Genomic DNA, 14,589 nt, shown 5'->3' on the forward strand with positions numbered 1-14,589 from the left:
GGAGACGGCCACATTGCGATACTCAAACAAGGTACGAGATCTTTCCACCAAAGTAACCCCATCAGGTCTATAGAACTTCGCCCACAATCTTGGCAGCTTCCTTGTAAGTCTCCAAGAGCCGCTCGCACTTCTCCCGCTCAGCCTTAATGCCATCATCTTCGTACAACAATTCGCCAAAGAGGTCCTCCTTGTAGAGCTCGCTGACTAGTCGGTTCTGCACAACATCCTTGCTGTGGTTGACTAGGAGATGCATGATGGCCTTTGGTACTTGGTCGGCGATAGTCTCTCGTACGATATTGAAATAAGAGGAAATGAGGCGACGGATCAGCTCGGTTTCGAGGATCTCGCGATCTGTTAGGGTTGGCTCTGCGTTCTCATGAGGCTAGTAGTGGGGTTGAATGTTAGTCAAGGTCGATGCAACATTTAAAGAAGTTGAACACTCACGAAAGCAGAAATATCACCACCATACTCGCTTAGGGGTGCTGGATATTCTTCAGAAGGCATAACAGGTGAACGAACCTCCGGGCGACGAAGGCTCTGGCTAATGCTTGGCTCGCTGTGATGGGCCACCGATCGTGTCAGGTTGGACTGAGACGATGGTCCCGGACTGGGAATGCCGCCTTCTTTGCCAAAGAAGTAGTTCAAGAACGAATCGCGAGTAGTGTGCGAGCCACCGAAACCGCCCGCATGGTTCGCTTGGGGGCCATTCAAAGTAGCAGCAATGCCATTCTCGGTGACCCGTCCAACATGGGGCGACATGCTTCGCGTGCCTTTTGTAGAGTGGTTCCGGATAGGAAGGTTGTGCGACTTGGATTCAGCCTGTGCGTCCTCGTCATCTGGCGCGCCGGCAACACCATTAGCCGATCCGATCTCTTTCAGACGTCGCTTCTCACGCTTGCGTTTTTCCTCTGCAAGAATTGCCTTCCGCTCTTCCTCTTGTCTGTTCTGAATGATCGATTGCATAGCAGCCGCCGCACCGGGGAAGTTGGGATGGTTGGTGTTGATGTAGGCTCTCTGGATGGAGATCAGAGATTCCACATACCCGGCGCAGGGACCCAACCGTTCACGAAGAAGGTCGGACACGACTTCAATGAGCTTGCCCTGGAGTCGGGGGAACCGCAGGAGTTCCTGTGAGCCACAGGTGTGACAGATCTTGATGAGCTCCTCATATACCAGTTCCACACACCGCTGAGCAGGCGCCTCCAGCAGCTTGATCTGAGGCTTAACCAGAAGATCAAAGGCCAGCTCAGGCACGAACAGACTGGGTCGGGGACCCGTGGAGTTGCGGATTGCAGTTCTAATATCCGAGACAGTCAAGTTGTGTGTTGGGTCAATCGTCTCCAAGGAGTTTCCAAAGACCTCATTGAAGATATAGTAAATTCGGGCACCTCCACAAAGCTCCTTGGTTGAGATTTCAGAGGAGGTACCGTCTATGGATGAGATGAATGATGAGGCAAAGCGGGTCATGAGCTGCAGGATGAGAGATCCACGATGTTCCTTTCCGCTGAACTGCTTGTTTCCGTAGCTTGCCAACTCTTGCTGAGTTTGGCCCATCAGCGTATTGAGGCGTGCCTTAATGTCGGGCAGGCGGTCTCGAATATGCGCCATCAAAGTGGAGTTCAATGTCTTCGCCAGAAATTGAGTGCCGCATCGATTGGCCATGTTTCGATACGCCGGGTGGTGACGGAAGAAGTCTGCTTCGGCGCGCAGAGCCTCCGAAAGCGATTTGCCAGATTGGATATCTTGCTGCGAGCGATTGACAACACCGATGAAGCCCAGCTTCAAAGGATATACGCGACCCGACAGAATGTCCATAGCATTAGTTCCATGATCCATCAAATCCAATTTAGACAGGACGCCGATCGTCCTCCGGCCCATGGGATCCACCTGGCGGGCTAGTTTGAGTGCCTCCGAGTTTACCAAGTCCACGTTGGCGGGAGACACGGCGAGAATGATACTGTTCGGCTTGGCGATATACTCCAAGATCAGAGTGCGGGTCTGCTTCTCGATATCAGACGGCTGGTCGCCAATCGGCACCTTGGTCAAGCCCGGCAGATCAACCAAGGTCAAGTTCAAGACGTGGGGGAAAAGATCTTGAGGTTGATCGGCTGCCGGTTGATGCCCTTGTTGCTACCAGCAATGCGCGCTGTCTCCGCCTCTATCTCTTGCTTCACCATAGAGAAATCATCGAACTTGCGACCAGGGAGGTGGTGGAACTCTGCCCATTCATGTTGGCCGGCCACGCTAGCGGGCGTGTGCGGGACATGGACCTCGTCATTTTCGGGCCTGTCGGGGCGCTCGCTGGGGATGTTGATGAGTTGGAGGATCAGGGGGCGCCGAGTAACGATTCCACTACCGCGTGGTAAGAAGTCTCGTCCCACGATGTTCTCTAGGACGGACGACTTGCCAGACGATTGAGAGCCAACCACAACCTAGGGACGTCATTAGTTCCACGACGCGACTTGGCCGTGTCAGAAGCCATGAAAGGTTGTCATTGCTTACAATCTGAGGCAGATCGAGGGAATCGTTGCCAATAGTGTTGAACACCAAGTCCTGGAGCTTGTTCACAGTGACCAAGAGGTCATCGCCCAACGACGCCATTTTGGCAGAGTGACAGGCCGATATCCACGAGGGTCAAGGGCAGTGGTAGCTCAGAAAGAGGGGAGGATATCGGCAGGATGAGACTGCCCTTGAGGTCGCAAACGAAGATCTCTCTCTCACGAAGCCGGGCACGGAATCGGCCTCGGGCCAGCACTTGTTTATGGGCGCTTTTGCACATCACGTGATTTCCAATGAAGGCGGACAGTTGGATTATGTAATGGGCGCATGACGTCGGAGGAGCTGCCTTTCCACGGCTCGGACACTCACCGGGACGCCGACAGGAGTACTACAGTGGTAGGTAAATCTATCTCTCGTCTATTATTACAATTCAAGTTGCTTGGTTTCAGGTAGACCCGAGCATAACACCAATCCTTATGCCAGAGTCGACGCGCAGGCACTGTGAACATACACAAGATTAACAATGGCAAATGGACATGATCAGCGTCCCCAGTAAGATTGATTTTTTTTTGTAAAGAATGTATTCGAGGCTATTTTATATACACACACGCTTAGGATTTGCACGAGCTGAAAGACACTTGGGCTAGCTAATTAGCCAGCCCCGCATGGCACCAGATAGGGCTTTCATTTATCCAGCTCGACATAGTTAGCCGGGAAGAGTCCACGGGCTCCATGGTACTCTCCAAGCCACCAGTCGTCGTCGGGGAATTCCTAGTTTGGGAATTAGCATACGGCATAAAGGGTGTGATGGTAGATAATCACAATGGGACGCTGAAAGAAAAAGAGAAGAGGAAGCCGCAGTACATACCACATTGACAATCTTCGCTCCCTCGGGGAAGCTGAGCTCGTTATCCTCCGCGGCCTCATAGTCATATAGTGCGGTTGCAGTGGGGTTATGGGATCCTCCATTGGCTGCCGCTGCGTCCTGGACGGGGGCTGCCACCGGCTCTGGCTCCGGCTCTGCCACAGGTTCGGGAACATGGTGAGCGGCAGCTGTATCGTCATGGTCATCACCTTCAATGATCTCAACGTAGTTGCCAGGGAAAAGACCCCGTTCGCCACGGACGTTGACACCTAGCCACCAATCCTTATCAACCATTTCGATCTCAGTCACATGCTCTCCTTCGCGAAGCTCGATTTCGTTATCTTCCGCTTTCTCATAGTCAAATTGGACAATGGCTCGAATACCACCGGCAGATTGTTCTCCAGCGGTAGGCTCAACGATAGCCTCGGCAGCAGCCCGGCCAAGATCGTGATGAGTATCGTCCTCCAAGTCCTTCTCATCCGGAACTGCCTCCTGAAGGCTCTGAATGGGCATGGCGGGGGGTGGGGAGTGCTGTTCTTCGTGGGCATCGGCCACACCGCGACCCACGGGCATTGCCACGCGGATAGGCGAGCTCTCGCGAACAGGAGGGGTGGGAGGAGTTGGGGAGCGCGGCTGCGGTGGCGGCGTGGGCAGCACCTGCTGAGCTTCAGCCACGGGCTCGGGCTCTTCATGCTCGGCCTCGGGCTCGGGCTCGGTTGGTTCAGAGGACAAACCAGGCAGGGGAACCGGGCGACTTGTTTGAGGAACCGGCGGCGCAATGTCGTGAGCGAGCTGGCCACGGATATCTTGGACGTGTGATGACGGTGCGGTCTCGGCTTCTCGAGGCTCAGAAGGTTCAGAGGCCTTGACATCCGCGGCGCGGGACGAGCTAGACGCATCTTGAACCGTTTGAACAGTGGCCCATGACTTGCCGGTGTAGGAGCTCTTCCACTCGCCCTGACCACTGGTCTGGCTTTGAATGGGTTGCGGAGTCGATTCCACCGCAGGAACGGCCTCTCCGCGCTCCTTAGCCTTTCGCTCAGCCCACAACTGGGCAGGAGTCTTGCCGCCTTGGTCCGCGAATGTTCGACTGGCACTACCAATCTGTATAGGGGCGTTGGCAGTCGAGGAACCCATGCCGACGGGTAGAGGTGGCTTCGTGCCAGGGAATGATGGGCCAGAGCTAAACTTGTTGGCAACCTTGGGCTTTGGAAGATTTGTGAGGCGCCCAGCAGCCTGGTTCGAGGCCGGCCGCTCAGGCAACGTTGTAGGTTCATTGAAAGGCGCCGGACTGGGGGCAGCTTCCGTATCCGCAGTTTCCTCGGGCTTCTGCATTCGTGCACGAATGGCCGCGATATCGACCTTGCCAATCGGCTCATACGATCCTTTCACCGGAGCAGGTCGGTCGTCCTTCAGCTGTCCAGACTCAGCCGCTTGTTTCCGAATAGCCGCAATGTCGACCTTGCCAATGGGCTGGTATCCTCCTCGGACTACATCATCCCGATCCTGGGTTGCCGGCGGGGGTGCCTGGCGGGCCGGAGTTTGATTTTCTGACTTCAATTGCTGCAGATTCACGCGAGTGGGCTGATATGCGGGCTGGACTTTCTCGAGTTGCGTGCGAGTCACAGGGGGAGCATCGGGACCCCAGCCATCGTCATCTAATTTGGCGGAGGAGGAAGAAGGAGTGGTGCGAGCGATCGGGGTCGAGGCAATCCCACCAGATCGGGTGGGGGTGAAGACTGGCTTACTGGCAACTGGGGGTCGAGGACCGGTCGAAGTGGACGTGGTCGTGGCCACGGGTGCCTGGGATTCAGCGGAGTACTTGGCGCCCGAAGCGTCAGCCACTCTTTGAACAATTCCCGCTGGGGAAAGGTCACCATCCGCCCGAGCTGTGATCTGGACATGGTACCCCTAAACCATCGTTTCACGTTAGTGGGGACTTCGACAGGAAGCAATATAGGTAGCAGAGAGTTTCTCACGTGTAGGAATTTGGCGATGGCGGCAAGATGACTGGTGAAATATCCCTTCGTCCGTTCCGGTACACCCTCGCCGCACCAGGCGATGAGAACGTTTTTAGGCAACCCCGTGTTCGGGTCTGTCACCTTCACGTAGGCAAATTGCACGCGACCTTCGGAGAATTCCTCGATGAGATCTTCCAGCTCACCATCTACGGAGTAATTGTTAGCGTCAACGCCATTGCCTCGAGGACTTTCTGAGGGAAAACGGGCACCGACCTCCCGAGCTCTGGACCTTCAAGACACTCTCCTTGTTACCGGCATCTTGTTGGAAGGCATTGACAAGAGGGGTTGAAACAGAGAAGACCGCCCAGTAGCCATAGGTTGGCGATGCGGCATTACCAGTCGGAAGTGATGCGTTGACAACCGACTGGTAGCTTTTCGATATCGACGGACCATTGGTGGAGAGATTCAGGGATGCCATGATTTCTGGCGGATATAGGCGGCAGTGAAGAGGGCTACCGGATAGAATATATTGTCAGCTCGATGCGCATTTCACAGGTATGTGGTTTTGATCGAGAAGGTGGGGATGTAACGGTGTTCAATTTTGTGGAGAGCTGGTAAAGGCCACGAGGAGAATAGAGTTGACGTAGGCGGCGAGGAGGAGGGGGGTTTTGGTTTGCTTAGAGGGGGGAGTGGGGAGGTGGGAGGGATTTCCAGACTGACGTTGTGAGGGCGAGAATGCCACCTAGAAGAAGTTGAAGGGGGAGAGATTGAGAAGCAGCAGAACAAGACGATGAGAAGGAAGCTAGTAACAGGAGGAGAGAGGGTACGGTGTGTGTAGGATGAAAGGTGAGAAGGTCTGGAAAGGTGGAGATGATTTGGGGGGAGAAGGCGGTGTTTTGGGGGAGGAATGACGGTCGCCTGGGACGAAAGGCCAATGAGGGTCCACTTGGGGAGCTCTTTCGCGGGTTAGTGCCGGGGCCCGGAGCTTGAGTCGATCGAGGACGCGTATTTATTGATTGAATATTCTTGTTACAGTGATCAGCAGCAGTAGGCAGTAGTAACTAGTTAGTTAGGAACTCTATCTAGTAAGCTGAGATGGAACTAGTAGTGTATTGAGGGGATATCTCACATTGAAGCAATCCATTTTGTATACATCTTTTTTGGGGGGGGGGGGGGGGGGGGGGGGGGACGATTAATAGTGACTGAGCATCAAGCAAGCAATGGTTTGCAAAGCATTTACAGGGTGATAGCTCATGATGTATGATGGCTATAGAATCCAGATCGACTATACAGGAGATGCTCTACAGTTTATCATTCATTGATGGGACTTTTGAGGGACCCCTCTTTCCTGTCTTTATCGTCCCGCGATAAGGAAAAGAGGTACTCCTTCCTGGTAAACTGGAGCTAAAGTACGTACAGTATATTATTATTGGCAAGCTAGTAGTCTCCAAGTACTCCATATATTCTATACCAAGTCCCAGCAGATGCAAGAGAAGTTTCTCATGAAATCAACAAGGGAATCATATATAGATCTAGGTTATTGGTTTGTGTTCAACTACGACAGGAACTTACTAACTAGTTAACTCGGCGGTCCCTATTACTCAATCAAAATCGGACTCGCTGCCCTGCCCGTCTCACCGGTGGATCAGCATAGACATCTTCTCCGCCTTTTCCCAAAAAAAAAATCTAGCAAGACACCCAACCGTTATGATCGTTATATTCTTATACCACGGATAATTCGAGCCCTTCCTATTCTCTTTCCCATGACGGTCGTATAGGTTCCAGAAGCTAACATCTTCTATACCCCTCCCATCTTTGCCTCGCTCTTCTGTTCACCGTCAACCAAAGCTCTTTGGTCCAATCCCCAAAGTCAATATACCTCTGGTCACCTCCTCTCCCAAGCCCCCCGCCCTTCGTGCCACAGCTGCTCGACATCATGGATTTCTCCGATTCCGAGCTGCCCAGTCCGAATCCCAATCCGAGTGTCGACACGCACAAGAATGGGTTCTCCCTTGGAGACTCCGACGAGGAGGACTCGACGGGCTTCACGACCCATGAAACCCCAGAGGATCCTCAGGCCTCCGCGACGGACATCCTACCACGAGATCTTCAGCAAAAGACGGCCACCTATGACTATGCCTATGAGAAGTCCATGAGCCACGCCGAGGCGAAACTGTTCTATCAGCATCACCAGTTGGCATCGAAGGGGGACACACCGGCCAGCCCCATACCCACAGCAGGACGCCCTGCGGCGGATTCGTACGAATCCAAGGTGATGATGATGGGCAATGGTGCCAGCCCAGTACTAAGCCAGGCGACACGGGAATCTTCGGTGGGATGCGACCCTGAATGGCACCTGGGACCCTCGTCTCAGCATGACGAGGCCCCCGGAGCAGCACTTCAGGCTCAAAACAGCCAGTGGGCCGCAGACCTCTCCGCACGTAGCCACGCTATGCCCCTAGGTGGCGCCCATCCCTCCGCTCACGGATCCTATCTTACTGCTACGCCAGCCGCAGAGGGAATTCAAGGGTTGGGTCTGGGGATTGGATTGTCCCAGGGCGCTGCAGCTGGGTTTGCGCCCGGAGGCGATGCCGTCACGTCGGAGTTGAACGCCATCTACCGTAAGATTAAGGGTCTTCTAGAGCGGCGGTCCAAATACATGGCACTGTCCCTCCAACGACCCGAGGACGACCCAAGGAATGAGCCAGAATGGGAGATTTACCCGCCACCCCCGGAGCCCGCCTGGGACGAAGGCAAGGAATATCAACCTGGTAATGCGGGGGGCCCCTCCGACCTGGTAGGCAAGAAACGAAAAATGGGAGAGGACATTGGCGAAGACTTTGACATGAAGGAACTGGAGCCCCTTCCCAGACAATCCGCCTGGACATATCGTCTCGATGGCAACAGTGTCTATCAGGTATATTCCACGGAGGCTGCTGCCGATCAACAACAACCTGTGGTGCAGATCCCTTCGCTGCGTGATTTCTATATGGATCTGGATGCCGTGGTAGACGTCTCCACTGATGGCCCGACCAAAAGTTTTGCATTCAAGCGTCTATCGTATTTGGAGGGCAAATTCCAACTCTACACACTACTCAACGAGTACCAGGAAATTGCGGACAGCAAAAAAGTGCCGCATCGAGACTTCTACAACGTGCGCAAAGTGGACACTCACGTCCACCATTCAGCTTGCATGAACCAGAAGCATCTTCTTCGTTTCATCAAAAGCAAAATGCGCAAATCTCCCGACGAAGTAGTCCTCTTTCGAGATGGAAAGCATCTCACCTTGCGTGAGGTATTTGAAAGTATCAATTTGACGGCCTATGATCTGAGCATCGATACTCTAGATATGCATGTAAGGTCCCCCTGGACTCGCCTCCATCCGTCCTGGACCAATCTGGAAGGGTCGCGCCGTGTGTTTTTCCTTGCTGATCGATGGTTTTTCAGGCACACACCGATTCATTCCATCGGTTCGACAAATTCAATCTCAAATACAATCCTGTCGGAGAATCTCGTCTTCGTGAAATCTTCTTGAAGACCGATAACTACATCAACGGCCGGTATTTGGCGGAAATTACCAAAGAGGTGATCTCCGACTTGGAATCCAGCAAGTATCAAATGGTTGAATGGCGGATCTCAATCTATGGACGATCAATCCACGAATGGGATAAGCTTGCTGCCTGGGTGGTGGACAACAAGCTGTTCTCTCCCAACGTCCGATGGCTGATCCAGGTTCCTCGTCTGTACGATGTGTACAAATCAAGCGGCATGATGGAGAATTTCGAACAAGTCATCACGAACGTATTCCAGCCATTGTTCGAAGTGACCAAGGACCCGTCCAGTCACCCCAAACTCCATGTCTTCTTACAACGAGTGGTCGGGTTTGACAGTGTCGATGACGAGAGCAAGGCGGAACGTCGACTCTATCGCAAGTATCCCATTCCCCGCGAATGGGATACCAAGCAAAACCCGCCTTACAGCTACTGGCTTTACTTTATGTTTGCCAATATAGCCTCGCTCAACAATTGGCGGCAGCGCCGAGGTTTCAACACTTTTGTCCTTCGGCCGCATTGTGGTGAGGCTGGTGACCCTGATCATTTGGCTGTCGGCTTCTTGTGTTGCCACAGCATCAGCCATGGTATTCTGTTGCGCAAGGTGCCTCTGCTGCAATATCTCTACTACTTGGACCAGATAGGCATTGCAATGTCACCTCTCAGTAACAACGCATTGTTCTTGACCTATGACAAGAATCCTTGTGCCAGCTTTTTCAAGCGTGGGCTCAATGTCTCCTTGTCCACCGATGACCCTCTGCAGTTTGCGTTCACGAAAGAGCCTCTGATTGAAGAATATTCGGTAGCTGCTCAGATCTACAAGTTCAGCGCGGTCGATATGTGTGAGCTCGCCAAGCACTCGGTCGATCAAAGTGGATTTGAACTGTCTTTGAAAAAGAGATGGTTGGGTTCAGACTGTGGTCTTCCTGGCGTGGCTGGCAATAATGTGGCTAAGAGCAATGTGCCCGACATTCGAGAGGCATTCCGGCATGAAACTCTGCTGGCCGAACTTTCCCTGTAAGCTCAATTCCACATCTGGAATGACGCAACAAGAGGATCGCCCTTGGCTGAAAGAATACTAACCCGATGGTACTAGGCTCGAGCGCTATTCTCAAGGTCTGGGCACGGATGAACGAAATGCTCTGGCTCCTGGGTTACTCCATACCGCCAGTCAGGTATCTATGAAGCCTACGTACTCGCCATCATCCAAGAACAGTGGTAAGCTCCTAGCCTTAAGGTCGCCCGTTGACTGGCGGTTCAACTTACATTCGGTGATTTAAAATAGTCTCCTCCGAACCAGTTCCTGGAAAGCAATCAGTGCCCTTGGACCATGGGCAGAGCTCACGTCTTACCAGTGATTCCATGGATCATCCACGTTCTACTCCACAAGGGACCGCTCAAGTTATGCCGACCCTTCCAAGAAGCCAGAAACTCTCATCGCCACATCTGTCGGGAACTGAAGCGGCAACCTCTATCGGCGGCAACACCGTCACTGGCACGAGCCCGGACGGTTTACTGGAGCAGACTATTTTCCCGGGCATCGTTCATGAGACGGTTCGAAGAGGAAGTATGCGCGCTCAGGCAACCTGTGACGAGTAGAGGCATTGACTAAAGGCCACTTAATAGGACGATAGATCTACTGTCCACATTCCCCAGTCACGGGTTTTTCTGCATCGATTCGGACGTCTAAATCATATATACACAGTATTCAACCTCATTACAGATCGACAGACAATGTTACCCTTGAGGAACAGGTAGAAGAAGCGTGTCTACGTTGGCGTTGAATACATGATCACCATGTTGCTTATCGATCTAATGACGACGTATGCTCGGATTTGTAGCCTCATTTCCCAGTAATATGCATCTGCATAGCACCTCTTGTAATGTTACTGTTCGTACCCGAAGGGGGAAGTTTTTCGAAAGTTAAGGGAATTCTTTGTCAGATTAGAAGAATAGGAAACACGCAATGCAAGCTTCCCCATAAGGAGAGCCGACGAGAGAGGGTATTCGAAGCAAGCACTTATTCTGCATCCCTGAGAGTGAAGCCTGAGAAGTTTTTCGCTGACAGTGGACGAATATCCATATGTTCAACCTCTGGGGGAGTCTATATTACCGTCCATAAATACAAATAAGCACGGGACAAAGCATGAACATGACGACAGCAAAAAGAAAAAGGCCATCCTCCAATACCAGTACAGCTATACATCTCAAAAGCGCTTTCAAATCGCCCAACTCCCCCTCCGTTCAGGGACCCCCCAAGCTTCAAGGCCTGTTTCATCCTCTACCATGTTCGGCTGCTGTCGGGCCCACTCGTGGATATAAAGCCGCAAAGCCTTCCATCGAACACAGCCAACGGCCAGATTGTCAAGTGGCGCTACGACATAGCCCCGAGCATCGGTACAGAGGTCATCGCGGCGCAGATCTTCAAGAGAGATTCCCGATATCTTGGTAAGCTCATGATCATAATACCGGGCAACGCATGGATAGCCCAGTGACAAGTAATTGTAAATCTGAGTAACAAAGCCATCATCGAATTCAGCATCAGCCTTCCTTGGTGTAAGGCAAGTACTCGAGCTTTTGGAAAGTTGGCCTCTCAAAAGTCTCGGGTCCATATGAGACTCCAGAGGGGGGCCGGGTGTAAAGTTGAATTCTTCACACTGGATCATAGGGGTCAGGATCCCCGTCATTACTTGTGATCCTCGTTCGAAACCCTCGGCCTTACGACATGTGCCCATCCAAAGACCTGCTCCGCCCGCCTCATCGGGCTGGGCTCCCGCGCACCAAAGACCACCGCAATCATGACAAGGGTCTTGTTGCCCCTGACCATTGTTCTCGGACAACGAATCTTCGCAAAGAGTTCCATCCGGGGACAAACTTTGCGGTAGAACCAGGTCAGTACCCAGCATTGGTGGACTTGGACCACGATTTCGGGAGGCAGCGTTATGACTAGGAGACGAGAAGTCCAGGTGCTTGGAGGCAACCATGACCCGAAGTTGTTGTTCAGCCTCTTCCTTATGCTGACGCATATATTCAAGCTCCCAGGAGAGGTCTGCCGAGGACTGCCGACGAGACTTGATATGGTGTGGCTGGGGATAGATCAGATACTCATCATCACCAGAATCTCCCCCTTCTTCGTCGATCGCGAAATGATCAACCGGCTGGTAGACTTGTTCATTTGGAAAGGCAGCGAGGGCCTGCTCTTTCAGTTCTTTCTGTGCTGACCGAGCGGCCAAAGACAACAGATACGGTGAAAATTCGTCCGGGCGGGTTTCTCGGTTCCAGTAACCCTCCCGTCGAGACTGTACTGGCTTCGCCGATGACTTTCTGGGGGATGACGAAGGCGATGGTGTTTCGCAAGAAGTCTCTGAACTTTCACTGCCGTCCGAAGGGATCGAAGGGAGATCCGGGACTCGAAAGGAGTGCCTCCGCGTTTCATGCTGGCGAAGGAGATTCGCATACGAGAATCGAGACTCCGGGACGTCAAATGACGCGCTGCGAGGCGGGGTCTGACGAGCGGTGGGGCCTGGCCTATCTGCCGGGAGTTCGAAGCTGGCCTTGGATGGACCAAAGCTGACATGATGATGTCGGTGAGAAGAACTCCCTGGTGGCCCCTTGACTGAGCGATGGTCGGTTTCAAGGAGCTCGGGCTTGAATCGTCTCGGTCGGGAGCTAGCGATGCCTTGGTGACTACTAGCCTTGCTAGTTTCAATGGGTTGTGGTAAAAACCTCCGTGGAGGCTCGTCAGCTCTGTGGGACTGTTGCTCCGAAGAGTTTTTCACCTCATTTCGGAGGCTGCCCGGCCGCGGGGATGGACTGTCATCTGACAAAGCATTATGCTGGGCTTGGACACTTCGAGAGGAGGTTTCGATCGGCTGTGCCAGGAACCTCCGAGGCCGCTGGCGGGGGGCGTCTTCCTTCGGGGTGGTCGTTTTCACTCTCTGCTGTTGAGCTACCTCTGGTGAAGATGGGTTCTCTTTGTGATCATCCTGAGATTGGGTCGCGGAAGACTGAGGGCCCATTTTCAACGACCACTGTGCAGCCCGACGCCACTAGCACCATGCTCTTAGAATTGGGAATAAATGGGAAGAGATGGCATGTTTTAGGTGGGCTCCTGCCCGTTCATCGGCGAGAGGATCGAACGAAGGTGGCTTTGGTCAAGGGAACGGGCGTGCTGATAACAGGCGGGCTTCGCTGGAATAATAACAACAGTAACGGGGGAGAACCAATAAAAAAAGTGACAAAGGAAAGCTTTCCTTGAAGTCGGATAGAGGTAAGAATGTGGGGGAGCAAAATAATGAAATTGAGTCGAAGCAAGACTCTGAGAGCCAAGGGTCTAGGATTCAAGGATCGTAGCCCTCGATGAAAAATGTCAAGGTCTTAAGGGCGGGGGGGGGGATGTGGGTGTTGATAATCTTTGAGGATGAAGCTCGAGTGGAGGAGGCGGAAGGAGGGGCTCGGTGTGAGCTCCTCCGTCCAATCAGGGAGTTAGAGTGGGCCCGATAACAGATAGGGCGGTCAGGCGGGCCACCCTAGAACCACTACAGGATTTCCCTACGGCCACTACAGAGCTTATATAATACATCACATGACCTCCAAGACAACCTATATTCTATATTACCCTAGTAACTTGATTGATTGATTGATTTGATTGACTTGATTTAATTTAACATTCATATACTTAGTAAATATTAGTTAGTAAGATCTAACTACCTATAATATATATAATCTATTAAGACCTTAAAGTAAGGAATTTAATCCTCTCTTATACTAGAAGGAAGATAGATTATTAATAGCCTAATAGTTAACTAACTAGTTAACTAACTAGTATATAAAGTAATTACTAAGCTATATACTATATTTACGCTATTAGACTAATTAAAGAATTACTATATCCTATATAACTAGGATATAATTAAACGCTAAATACTACTATCTAAATTATGGAGTGCCATCTGATCGAGGATCTCCGGGGTCGTATGAGAGGGTGGAAAATCTCTCCCAGTAGATGATTCGGAAAGCGGCTTCGCTCTGCGCTTTGCAACATATGATGATCTGACAGGAAGGTACGGCTTGACCCCTGTTACCAGGAGATAAGTGGTATCATCATTGATATGGAACCTAGCACATTCTTTGCTAACATTCCATACCCAGTCACCCGAGGTTGCTTCGATTTGGCAGTCATCTTATCTTGGATGGGATCAATGTCAAATACCCGGCTCTTCCCAGGCTTCCTCTCACGATGAGCAAAGTGTGAGGGATTATTTGGCGGGCGTTATGTGTTACTGGTCTCGGTTGAAATATGGTCTGTGACTTGAGTAGGGATATGAGGAAATGGCCATCTAACAAGTGCTAGGGGCCTTTGATATCTCAGGTCATTTCATCTAATGTCCAGTCTCCCTCCGATACTATATCCACCTGACAGTCGCCCACATTTGAGTAACCTTGCGTTCACGTTCGGTTCGGAAGCTACAATCGGCGGGGCGAATTCATGGTACCGGCCAGACGAGCTCACCGCCGGACACTGCGTCCTGTGCTAGAGAGTGCTAGTGCTCGTCTGTGGAGCGATGACACTGACTGGACCGGTCGACGATCTAAACCCTTCTGCTGAGGGCTATCCGTGGTATCCGTACGTTCCATCACTGGAGCTACGTGTGTCTCCGCGTCTTCACGTGCTGGGTCAGAAGGTGAGCGAAGCAGACAATCCAGATCCCCG

The 14,589-nt window shown here is 52.2% G+C and overlaps 4 protein-coding genes across 4 annotated transcripts; 1 reads left to right on the top strand and 3 right to left on the bottom strand.

Annotated features, from left to right (window-relative positions):
- Positions 1-67: 67 nt before the first annotated feature.
- N7458_011587 (dynamin-related GTPase DNM1) lies at positions 68-2,601 on the bottom strand (the record flags this gene model as incomplete). The annotated part of the gene is given in 4 exon segments (XM_056914969.1): positions 68-382; positions 445-2,123; positions 2,135-2,432; positions 2,503-2,601. The coding sequence occupies 4 exon segments, from the start codon at positions 2,599-2,601 to the stop codon at positions 68-70; spliced, it is 2,391 nt and encodes a 796-aa protein (XP_056759723.1).
- Positions 2,602-3,183: 582 nt separating this feature from the next.
- N7458_011588 (putative actin binding protein) lies at positions 3,184-5,803 on the bottom strand (the record flags this gene model as incomplete). Its single annotated transcript, XM_056914970.1, has 4 exons — positions 3,184-3,270; positions 3,368-5,275; positions 5,344-5,531; positions 5,599-5,803. The coding sequence occupies 4 exons, from the start codon at positions 5,801-5,803 to the stop codon at positions 3,184-3,186; spliced, it is 2,388 nt and encodes a 795-aa protein (XP_056759724.1).
- A 1,458-nt stretch (positions 5,804-7,261) lies between these two features.
- Positions 7,262-9,897, top strand: N7458_011589 (uncharacterized protein; the record flags this gene model as incomplete). Its single annotated transcript, XM_056914971.1, has 2 exons — positions 7,262-8,680; positions 8,773-9,897. The coding sequence occupies 2 exons, from the start codon at positions 7,262-7,264 to the stop codon at positions 9,895-9,897; spliced, it is 2,544 nt and encodes an 847-aa protein (XP_056759725.1).
- Positions 9,898-11,095: 1,198 nt separating this feature from the next.
- N7458_011590 (uncharacterized protein) lies at positions 11,096-12,895 on the bottom strand (the record flags this gene model as incomplete). Its single annotated transcript, XM_056914972.1, has 1 exon — positions 11,096-12,895. One exon carries the CDS (start codon positions 12,893-12,895, stop codon positions 11,096-11,098), a length of 1,800 nt encoding a protein of 599 aa, XP_056759726.1.
- Between the last annotated feature and the right edge of the window lie 1,694 nt (positions 12,896-14,589).

The sequence above is a fragment of the Penicillium daleae genome (genome assembly GCF_028827525.1).
Source record: "Penicillium daleae strain IBT 16125 chromosome Unknown utg000009l_segment0_segment0, whole genome shotgun sequence".
Lineage (NCBI taxonomy): Eukaryota > Fungi > Ascomycota > Eurotiomycetes > Eurotiales > Aspergillaceae > Penicillium > Penicillium daleae.